The sequence below is a fragment of the Mirounga leonina genome, unplaced genomic scaffold (assembly GCF_011800145.1).
Source record: "Mirounga leonina isolate KUSES-001 unplaced genomic scaffold, KU_Mleo_1.0 Mir_152, whole genome shotgun sequence".
Lineage (NCBI taxonomy): Eukaryota > Metazoa > Chordata > Mammalia > Carnivora > Phocidae > Mirounga > Mirounga leonina.
Window position 1 is genome coordinate 7,708,518 of NW_023270380.1, and position 12,370 is coordinate 7,720,887.

At 37.7% G+C, this 12,370-nt stretch overlaps 1 protein-coding gene across 1 annotated transcript in view; it reads left to right on the plus strand.

The window, feature by feature from the left end:
* The window catches only part of RYR2 (ryanodine receptor 2), a 725,313-nt gene that overhangs the window by 336,428 nt on the left and 376,515 nt on the right, over positions 1–12,370 (plus strand). The window contains exon 10 of the mRNA XM_035008528.1: positions 10,792–10,866. Coding sequence (XP_034864419.1) covers positions 10,792–10,866 — 75 coding nt within the window. The remainder of the gene's footprint in view (positions 1–10,791; positions 10,867–12,370) is intronic.

The following is a 12,370-nucleotide window of genomic DNA, read 5'->3' on the forward strand; positions in this document are numbered from 1 at the left end:
GTTTAAAACAACTTCTAAAACATTTGCCGAGAGGGAGCATTTTTCTGGGTTCTATTTTTAGGATGACCAACTGTCTACTACCTGATCGCTTTCTACTCCCCATTTCATCTCAACTTAGAAGATGGCAAAAAGTCAGAGGCGAGTGGCTGTAAAGTTTTTTTACTTTAGCAGAATGTCCTATGCCTCTCAAGTGAATGGAAAGCAGCAGCCCTTAGCCAGGAAAGGAGCATATAGATGAAAACCGTGTGCATAGGAGATCTAACAAGCGAACTGGTCTTATCCAGTGTTTAGAGTTACTTCAGTACCCTAGCAAGAATAATTAGTTCTTGAATTCCCCACTAGCCTGGTGGACTCAAAGTAGAAAATAATTATATTGTAAAGATAATTTTATTTATTTATTTTTAAAGATGTTATTTCTTTATTTTTAGAGAAAGAATGAGGGGAGGAGCAGAGGGGGAGGGAGAGGAACAGGCAGACTCTGTGCTGGGCTCAGAGACCAAAGTGGGGTATGATCTCAGGACCCTGAGCTCATGACCTGAGCCGGAACCAAGAGTCGGATGCCCAACCAACTGAGCCACCCATGCACCCCTTAGAGATAATTCTAAAAAGTGATATTGGTAATAATAGTAGATAGGTTATTTCAAAGCAGTGTCCCGCTGAGAAAAACTAAAAAAGGTAAACCACCCCCTAAAATCTGTTAGAAGATAGTGGAGAGCAGAAAAAGCAGTGAAAATGTGTGGGGTCAATGTCCCCAAATCCAAGGAGACCAGAGAACTGAGTTTAGCATTTGGAGCAGCCTTTTCTCTCTAGGGGGTTGCAGTGGCTGAGGAGCAGGGCTGTTGGAAGAATGAAGCAGATCAAAGCTGATCCAGGACCCCCCAGAGGAGAGGCACTTTCCAAACTATAGGTATAACTTCAAGAGCTCTCCCCTTGAAGCAGTGGTGAACTGGAAAGAGACCAGCCCTCACACGTATTCAGACTGGGCCTTAAAGAATACTCGTTGCTGTTTAGATCAGGATGATGTGAGATTGCTGGTGACCTTAGACCACTGTACCCGACAGAAGCAAAAAGGTCTATCTTTTGGGAGAAAATAAGACCTAGAACTCAAATGATCTCTATAATTTTATATATACAATGTCTGATCATTAAAATTAAATGAACTCTTCTGTTTCAACCCCAATTGGTATATGACAGTGAAATTCTGACATGAACTACCCAAAGTTGCCAGACTGTACAAGTTAAGGGCTTAGTTCTCTACAAAACTGCCCTTATCTCAGACTCTAGATACAATTTGGGGGTGGGATCCTTAGTCTATCTGTGCTTCTAACCAACTGGCTACAAATCTGGGGGTGCTCCCAATCTCTTTAGATTCAGGAACTCAGGACAGTGCTATAATTATGATTCCAGTTTTATTATAAAGCATACAAATGAGACCACCCAGATGAACAGATATATAGGTGAGTTCTGGGAGGGCCTGAATGCAGAGCTTCTCTGCCCTCTCCTTGTGGACCAGGATATCTTAAATCGCTGTGTCCACCCTTCAGGGAACTCAGTTGGGCTTTGGTTCCACGGTGTTTTTATTGCAGTTTTATTATGTAGGAATGATTGATTAAATATTTAACTGCATGGCTGAATTCAGTCTCCAGCACCTTTCACTCCCCAGAGGTCAGGCTGGATCAGACTTCCAACCTTCTAGTCATCATTGGTCTTTCCAGCATGGCAGACCCCCATGTTGAAGCTATCTAGGGCTGCCGTGAATGAACTCATTAGCCTTAACTGAGTTGTGATCCAGGGCGCTCCTGAATAACAAAGCCACTTCTTTCACGTGGGGTTTAGAGTCTCCATCCCAGGAACCAGGGACATAGGTCAGCCAATTTGTTTGTCATACAACACAGGCATATAAGATAGGAGTTGACCAAGGAGATAGAAGAAGGCACCTGGGTCATGGATTCACAGATATTAGAATTATCACAAATAGAATTTAAAATACTTATGATTATTATGACCTAAGAGTTAGAAGATGAAATTTGGTAGAGAATTGAAAGCTATAAAAAGGGATCATGTAGGCATTCCTAAACTGAAACTGAAGATTAAAATAACTGATATTAGAAACTCAGTAAATTTAGCATCAGCTTAGAAGTAGCTGAAAAGAGAATTAGTGAACTGGAGATTAGGTCAGAAGAATTCAGACTGAAATACTGATGGTTAAGAGATTGGGTGGGAAATATAGGGGTGCCTGGGCGGCTCAGTTGGTTGGGTGACTGCCTTCGGCTCAGGTCATGATCCTGGAGTCCCAGGATCGAGTCCCACATCGGGCTCCCTGCTCAACAGGGAGTCCGCTTCTCCCTCTGACCCTCTCCCCTCTCATGCTCTTTCTCTCTCATTCTATCTCTTTCAAATAAATAAAAATTTTTTAAAAAAGAGAGATTGGGAAATATAGAAGAGAAAGTAAGAAAATATGTGGGGAATGATGAATGTTCTATTATATATGTAATTAGAGTCCCCAAATAAAAAGATGAAGAAGGGAGGTGAGCAGCAGGGGAAGGAGAGAAGGAGAGAGAGCAACAACAAGAAAGCTTGCAAATACACTAGGACACAGGCAATATTTAATACAACTGCTTAAGGATTCTGCACAACTGACTAGATATATTAAGTCACAGAGTTAAGAAGGACTGAATCCTAAGTAAGATGGATAGAAAGAATACTTAAGATCATGAGAGTAAAACTACTGAAAAGTAAACACAAAATGAAACACTTAAAAACATAGCAAAGAAGGTATAGTACCTTAAAAGTGACAACAGTAAGATTTACATCTCCCTTTGTCTGAGAAACAATAGGAGACATGAGATATAATCTTCAAAGTGCTTAAAGAAAATAACTGCCAACCTGATGACCATTTTATCTACTGAAATGACAATTTTTTAAAGATTTTATTTATTTGAGAGAGATTATGAGCAGGGATGGGAGGGGTAGAGGGAGAAGCAGACTCCTTGTTGAGTAGGGAGCCCAGCGTGGGGCTCAATCCCAGGACCTTGGGATCATGACCTGAGCCAAAGGCAGATGCTTAACTGACTGAGCCACGCAGGTGCCCCCTAAAATGACAATTTTTTAAAGCAAAGCTAAGGGAGTTTATTACCAGCAGACCTACAGCAAAGGAAATATTAAAGGGTGTTCTTCAAGTAGAAGAAAATTATCTCAGATATAATTTTGGAGATACAGAAAGGGGAGAAAAGAGCAGAAGGAAGGCAAATATGAGGAAAACTTGTGAAGACTGTTAAGTAAAATGATGATGATGATGGCAGTTGTAAAGCTTCGTTTTAAAAACTATAGAAAACTGTAGAGAACAAAATTTATTATAATAGCACACGAGTCAGGAGGAGAATAAGTTGAACTAAATGACAGTTCTTGTGTTGTCTGAGAAGTGGTAAAATTAGTAATTAAGTCATATTTTAATAACCAAGCGCACATATTATATTCTTTATAGTAATCAGGGAAAATACAGTAAAAGGATGTAAAATATTAAGAGGGAAACAGAAATATAATGAAAAAATACTTAATTCAAAAAAAAGGAAGAAAGTTTAGATGGAGTAGGACAAATAGAGAGTAGAAGATTGAATTGAGGTGGCCCCCAAGATTCCTGCCCCCTACTCTATAAGCTCTGTATAATTCCCTTCTTTTTTTGTGTGATGGGACTATTAGTATGGTGGATTTTACTCCCACGATTAGGTAACATTATATAACAAAGCTGGAAAGATGTTGCAAATGTAATTAAGTTTCCCAGTCTGCTGACCTTGAGTTAAAGGGGAGATTTTCCTCGGTGGGCCTGACCTAACCAGGTGAGCCATTAATGGAAGGGACTGAGCCTGCTGAAGTCAGAGATTCAAAGTGTGAAAAAGATTCTTCTGCCAGCCTTGAAGAAGTAAGTTGCCATGTTGTGAGAGGGTCTATGGAGGGGACCATGGGTCCAGGATCTGAGGGCAACCTTTAGTTGTTGAAAGAGGTCCCCACCTGATAGCTGGCAAGAAAACAGGGCCCATACGGCTGCAAGCAAATGACTTCTACCAACCACCAGTGAGCTTAAGAGAATACCCTGAGCTCCAGGCAAGAACGCAGCCCCAACCAACATTTTGATTTCAGCCTGTGAGACCCTGAGCAGGAAACCCAGGTCTGCCACATCCAGACTTCTAACATACAGGCTACAGGATGATAAATGGGTATTGTTTGCAACTGATAAGTCAGTGGTAAGTTGTTACACAATAATAGAAAACTAACAATTCCTGAGTGATACCACTTTAGGAGTGAGGATAACAAAAGCAAAGAAACAAGTAGATATTGAAAATGCTCGGGGTGCCTAGGTGGCTCAGTCAGTTAGGTGTCTGCCTTCGGCTCAGGTCATGATTCCAGGGTCCTGGGATTGAGCCCCATGTTGGGCTCCCTGCACAGCAGGGAGTCTGCTTCTCCCTTTCCCTCTGCCCACACCCCCACACTTGTGCGCACTCTCTCTCTCTCTTTCAAATAATAAAAAAAAAATCTTTTTATTTATTTTTTATTTTTTTATTTTTTAAGATTTTATTTATTTATTTGAGAGAGAGAGAATGAGAGAGAGCACATGAGAGGGGGGAGGGTCAGAGGGAGAAGCAGACTCCCTGCCGAGCAGGGAGCCCGATGCGGGACTCGATCCTGGGACTCCAGGATCATGACCTGAGCCGAAGGCAGTCGCTTAACCAACTGAGCCACCCAGGCGCCCCCCCAAAAAAATCTCTTTTTAAAAAAAGAGTTGTCTATATCCTATTGGTTCTTTTTCTCTGAAGAACCCTGACTAATACAGTTATGAAAAACTCCAGACCTCAGCTTTCATCTAGCTGGTTCTGAGATTAAAATTACCAGTAATGTGGGCAGGATCTTTTAGACCAGGGTTTGCACACTGTGGTGTGTGGGTTAAATCCAGCCCACTGCCTGTTTTTCTAAATAAAGTTTTATTGGAACATAGACATGAACATTTCCTTACATATTGTCCATTAATATGCTTTCAGAGTTAAGTAGTATTAAAAAAACCACGGCCCATTCAACCTAAAGTATTTACAGAAGAGTTTGCCAGGTCAACTCCTTTTCATAGTGGCAGTGAAAGTCCTGGCTGGGCTGTCAACCCCAACAGTCCTGGAGACATGGGGCAGTCCTGTGCTGAGAGCCAAAGTTAGGGTGCCTTCAGAAGTAGATCTTTGCAAGAGGGAGAAGGTGGCTAGGGAAAAAAAAAAGTATCCTTTTAACCTATGTAATGTGTATATTTTTTTCAGAACTTGAGTTTTCTCTAGTGTCCTGCAATAGATGCCAAAAAAAGTCATATTGATTTGAATGTGAATTTCGAGACCCCAAAGATACAAAATGAAGAATCACTTTATTTGATACATAGAACTACTGGAAGCAAAAGGAGTATGTAGATCATGGCTGAAAAGGAATGCTAGAACCACATGATTGTACGATAGAAGAATCTAGCAAGGAGTTCGTCTGAATTATGGCCTTATTTCTTTCTTGTGTACTGAGCGATTTTAGAATTTAGGACTTACTATACCTTTGTGTATAAACAAGTATATGATACTATGGTCAGTTCAATTCAACAAACAGTATTGAGTCTTTAACCCTGTATTTGGAAAGATTGAACGTGGTACCATCCTCCTCCTCGTCCTCTTCCTCCACACCCTCAGAGCCCCATTTGCTGTGTAAGAACTCTTCCAAGAGGTCTCCATGGGTTATATCTTCCATTTCTTCCTCACGGTAACCCAGTGACCATTAGCTTCGTTTTGTGTGTGAAAACAATGAGGCATGGAGAAATTCAGTGACTTTGCGTAAGTTCATATAAAGAAGTGACATGTTCAGAAAGCTAGTCCCAGTCAAGTATGAGAGGGATTTTTCCCCTTCTCGGTGCCTTGTCATAGATGGGAGCTAAGAATTGTGATGCTGTCTAATGAAGGTCCTCTGTGGCAGCACTCACAAAGTGAAAAAAAGTAGCTTCCTCCAGGGTGAAGGGTTCTCTTGACTGTGTTGAATCTTTTATTAATCATGTTTTATGGTTCTGTGTGAAAGTCCACTAATTGGAATTGTGTGTCTTATAAAATTCTTATAAATATATACCAATAGATGCCAAGCTGTCTCTGAAAAGCTCCTAAGGACAGTGCTCTTATTACTATGCTAATGCTCGTTTTTTCTGGGCCTCAGATTCTGAAGATGATCTATCCCGGCTGTCAAAATACCTGCTTTTTATTGAAAAATAAGTGGTTCGACAATTGAGATTAGACTTAAATTGTATTTTATAAACCGAAAATGCAAAAGTAGCTCACTACTTTTATTTCAGTGGACAACATTATAATACTTATGAGAAGTGGAGTTGATGACATAATAGGAAGAATTTGTATTTATTAAAAGAATAACCTGGAAGGGCCTCTTCAGGCCATTTAATGTGATCAGCCTGAAATAGGAGCTCCTTAATAAAGCATATTATATGGGGAGATAATGTGTTATGTAGGCATAACTTACAGCCCGAAGCCTGGAAGTTTTCAAAGTATTGTTGAATAAGGCACACACTGATGGCTATTAGGTGTGTGTGTTTAAAAAAAAAAATGTAGTCAGTGAAATTACAGTGACTTTGAGTTTTTCTGATTTATGAAGTGGAAGATTCTTTAGAAAAAAAAAAAATTCTGCTACAAATGATATCAATGGCCAGTTATCTTAACACAGCTTTTTCTTATTAGCGGTAACGTTGTTGTGGTTCATTGCGAAAACAGTCTTTGAGTGAACAGAGAGCTGCATAGTACCTTGTGTTTCATACCCAGTTGACCTTCCCTTAAATTTTGACGTCATTGCCACTGTTTGCACTGAAATCTCCTGGGATGCTGACCTCCAAAGGTGCTATTGCTCTGGGTCTGCTCAATTTGTTAGAGAGTCTTCCTGTTGACAAGAGCACTTGCTAATGATGATCATTTAGTTGTATGGGTTTAAATAGGGTCTCTAATACCATTTGGTAAATTTGTGGGTCTTTAAAACAGTTGTTTTCCTGGATTTTGATTGGATACTTGAGACACCTTGCAAGGAAAAGGGATGATCCCTTCAGAGAACAGGTGTATCTGTCCAGGTGGACCGATTTCTAAATAAGTTTAAATGTCCTTAGTGTCATTTATGATGGACTGATGCTTACTGTATTTAGGATCTTGATATTGGGAGGCCAATTTTCAGTCAGAAATCGCCTATGAATACTTGATTAGACAACCAATAACATGCCATGTATTTATAGGGGGAGACTCTGTATAATAGGAAAGATTTCCCCAGTTGGCAACGAAGAATTGTTAAGTCATCAGATTTTCAGCACTGCCAGTGAAACACTTAAGAAAATACAAAGAAATAATTAAAGGCAGGAAGTCCCTTCAGGAGGCAAATATTCGGGAAGCCAACCTGATAAAGCTAAAAATATTTCAGGTAGGAAGGAGGATCCAGCTTTCCTTTTGACATTATATTGGTGTTTTAAATATTAGTTTCCCCCTGAGTTAAAATATCATTAGATTTCTATGTATATAAAAAATGAAAGGTCATTGTTAAATTCAACTAATAACGAAAAAGTAATAAAAAATATGTATATAATATATACATAAGGTATATGAATATTACATAAACATTATTCATGCTATTTGTATCTTAGAGTCCATTTAATTCTCAAGCTTAGCTCCTACATAACTTTTATTATGTAATTAGTATTACTAGCGTGGTGTTCATTAATCAGCAGCTTTCTCCATGTTCATACAGAGAATATTTCTGCATGTATACACACATATATGCTGTAGATGTATTTATATTGTACACAAAATGTGTATCATTTACAGTCTTGCACTTTACTTACCTTAATAATATGTCATAGAATCCCTTCTCTTTATTTTCTGTTGGTTTATTTTGTTCTCTGTTTAATCTCTTCAGACAACTCGAGTTTTGTTTTCATTACTTCTTTAATAATTAAGGGATTTCTGGCCTGAATTTTTCAAAGTTTACCTGTGAATCCTGGATTTGTTATGAAGTGTTCTTGTCCTCATTACATTCTAGATAGGGTGTGATTTCTATTTCCTCTTTGACCCATGAATTATTTACAAGAGTTTCTGTGTTTTCCAAGTTGTTAAGTTATAAAAATCTTTTTAGTATTTATTTGCAAGTGCTATTGGTTATAATTAGAAAATATGATGAGTAAAAATAGCTTTAGTTTCAAAAAATCTGATAAAATTTTCTTTATGGCCACATACAAGATCTTTATGAGAGGTCTGATTGATTTAAAAATCTATGTATCTATCTATATATGTATACACACACATATACCTCTATATTTTGTCATTTATTTTTAAGTATATACCCAGAGATTCTAATTTAATATGTCTGAGAATTGTCTGTGCATTGGAGTTGTTAAAGGTTTCCAGGTGATTCTAATATACAACCAAGGCTAAGAATCCCTGCCCTAATAAAATAACGATTCTAGCCCAGTGGTTCTCAGAATATGGACCAGTTGCACCAAGGTTACCTGGGAACTTCTTAGGAATACAAATTCTTGTGCCTTACTCTAGATCTACTGAATTGGGAACTTGGTGACCCAGCAATATGTATTTTAAAAAGCCTGCAAGATAATTCTCATGCTCGCTAAAGATTGAGAACCACTGATCTATACCAGTGGCTCCACAGTGGGGTTGGTTTTGTCTCCAAGAAGACATTTGGTAACATCTGGGAACAGTTTTGGTTATCAGAACTGGGGGGGGCGGGGTGGTGGTGGAGGAGACAGCTACTGCTGACATTTGGTTGGTCGGGGCCAGGGATTGGGGCACTGGGCAGTCACCCACAGAAGAATTATCTGCCCCCCAAATATCAGTAGTGCTGCTGTATAGAAATTGATCTGAACCATGATTTCCAAACATGACTTTCTCATGACCACCAGTTGGAGGGCTTTTAAAAATCCTGACTCCAGATGCAGTTTAATTGGTCATTGGTTAGGGCATGTCATCACGTTTTAAAAAGCTATCCACGTAATTACATCTGCAGCATGATTGAAAACCACCACTATGGCATTGCTCATCGGTACATGTAAAACTCTTATAATGGATGGATCAAACTGATTCTGAAACTGCCATTCAATTTTAATATAAAAAGAGAGAAGTAGTCATTATTACCTTCAGATGTGTTGTAGCAGGGAGTATAAAACACTAGATCTAGAAATCTAACTACCGTGTTAGAGGTACATGTTAAAAACCACTGTGAGGATGTCATTGGTAAAATCCAGAATGTAGAAACTCTAAGACAAATGATAGAGATTTTTATCAAGAAATAATGCCAACAAGCAAAAAAGAAGGGAGAACTGTTCTTAAAAGAAATTTAAGATACTTAGCCAATTTGTGCATCTTGTTTGGATCTTGGTTTGAAAGAGCAACAGAAAAACAAAACATTTCTGAGAAGATGGAAACTTTGAACATAAAATATGATATTTCATAAAAGTGAATTTTATGCATGTGTATGTATTTTTTTTTTTTTTGGAGTTGATGTGGAGGGGTAACTAGAGGTTATAGGTAAAACAAGATTGGCTCTGTATTGATCGTTGTTGACACTGTGCTGGGTATATGGAGATTTATTATAATAATCTCTATACTTTTGTGTATTTGAAAAATTCCATAATAAGAACAATGAGAAGGAATATCTAAGTATATGCGAGGAAAAGCAGGTGAGAGAGAGTGGTGTTAGAAAAACTGTCAAGACAGTAAGTGTTTACACAGTGTAAAAAATAAAAACAAAACCAACAACAGTCCATTGGATTTGGGACATGAATGCCATTTGATGGCCGTAGCAAATCTGTTTCATTGGAGAAGTGGGTCTGAAAGCAAGATTGGAATGCACAGAGAAGTGAGAGGGTGATCATGAGGCAGATTAAGGGGATGAGCAGGAGAGGAGAATATGGTCAAGTGTGTTATGTTTGAGATAGAATAGGGTTATGTGTGTTTGAGTGATGAAAGAGATCCAGTAGAGACAGAGACCATGAGTCTCAGGGAGGAAACAGGTAGTATGTGTAAGCATTGGTTTCCTTAAAACCATCTCAACGAGTTGGCACAGAGCTTAATTTGGGTAATGTATATAAATTACTTAGCGTTACTTCTACCGTATTAAATTATCGTAATGAGAGCTTTGGAATTTGCGTATGTGTGATGCTCATTCTAAGTTACTTCTCTTCTTGTGTGTGTGACTTTTTTGTTGATGTTTATATTTTTGGTGATCCTTATACTTTTCTTTTATCCTTTTGCAGATTGTTATAATAAAGCACTAAACTTAGTTATGTTCTTGTGTTTCTTTACAATGTGTTATATATCTAGCACAGAATTTAGAACCACAAATAATTATATGTGTGTATTGAAATAATAAGATATTAAACTATATGTAAACTCATAGCTGAGTACTTTTATGGACATAAGTTAAATAAGTAAAGTGAATTAATTTACTGGGCGAGACGGAGGGAGGGAGAGTCGGACAGGGGAGAGGCAAAGGGAATGAATGGGAGTGGAGGGAGAAAATGATGAGAGAATATGATTGTTTATTCAGGGCAAATTTACATTGATCACTGTTGCTGTTATTTCTGTTATTTTTATTTCCAGCTATACTAGCTCATGCCAAAAAGTATAACTTGAAAGGCTTTCCATTTGCTTTTCTCTTGTAATTGACTTGAGAAAACAGAGTCCAAGAATGACACATGTTAAAATTGAGCTTTTTTTTTTTTCTTTTTTTAACCAGAACTGTTCACTATGAAGGTGGCGCTGTATCTGTTCATGCACGTTCCCTATGGAGACTAGAGACACTAAGAGTTGCGTAAGTAGAATTTGTAAATACAGCTGAGTGCTTCACGTGTAGTAAATACTTCCAGTGCTGTGGACTTGAGCTTTTATGTGAAAGCTCACACTAAGAGCTACAGCAAACAAGCAAATGAAACACTGAGAAAGCGGTGGAGTGTTTCTTCTTGCCCTTCTGCCTACCTTTATTTCGCTTTCTTTAGCCTAAATTCACTGCGCGGTATCCAGTAATTCTATATGACCTGCTCCTGTCTTTAGCCTGATTTGTTTTGGTAACATCCTCTCATCCCCGTCTGTGCATCTCCTATCAGAAGGTGCTCCTAGGACAGAGTGACGGAAGGTTTGGAAAGAGGACAAATGGTTTGCAAGCCTGTTACACATTTCAGGCCTGACATTGTCTGGGTTTAACAGTCTAAAGGCCCATGTAAAACAGGAAACTTGAACATGAACGAGAGTGCAAGGGTCGTTACTGACAGCCATTATCCTTATTTACAAACACCGTGTTGATAGCTGAGTAAGAAATCTGGATTGCAAGACAAAGTCACTGTGTATATACAAACAAATATATATATTTCATATTCTTTTTTTTTCCTTTTTGGTGGCTTCAAAGAGTTGTTCAGAGGTTGACTTTTAGTTCCTATAGATAATGCAATGATGATAAAGTTGTCCTTTTGAGTTATTTTAAGTAGAATTAAAATATTAGATTTTTTTTGTTGGTTGGAAGGCTCGTGCCTTTGCCTACAAAGCAATAAGTTTCCAGTGTATTTGTTCCCAATTACATTACACTTTTAGGAAATTATTGATTTAAGGTTATAGTTCCCATGAATGGCTGTAGGGAACTATCTTGTATAGAATAGCTAGCTTTGTAAGGCCTACTCTTTTGAGATTATTGCTTATCTAAGGATGATTAAAATAGTTTAGGGGTCTTCAGTTGTTTTGGCTTAGGTATACCATACATTAGTTTTGAAAAAATTTGAAAGGTGCATCCTTGAACATTGTAAGGTTTGAGATATACATTTTTCATTATAGTTTTTTTTTTCATTATCAGTTTAAATAGATGCATAGAATATAACTTATGGTGTATTAGAGGTAGTGATATTTTAAAATGAAATGAGCATACCACTCTTTTAAAAGTATCTCATTGACTCTAAATACTGCTATGATTTAATACCCATCTTTGTTTATTTAAAAATACTTGGACATAGTCTTCCTTAACAGTAGAAATTATTTTTTAATTTTATTTTATTATGTTAGTTTATATAGCCTCTTTCTCATTGTCATGATATTTGTTACTCTGCCATGACAGAGTTCTTTATCCCAAATGATTTTTTTTTATGATTGAAAGACTTTTTTTGCTCACTCTAGCATATACCTATGCAACAAAAATATGTATGTAAAATATTTTTATATTTCTAGTGATAGTAAGTCTGTAACTTTAAAAAGTTCTTCTATATTAAGTCCATTAATTATTAATTAGCTGATAATAAATTCTTCCATATAAATACATAGTTGATGAAATCACC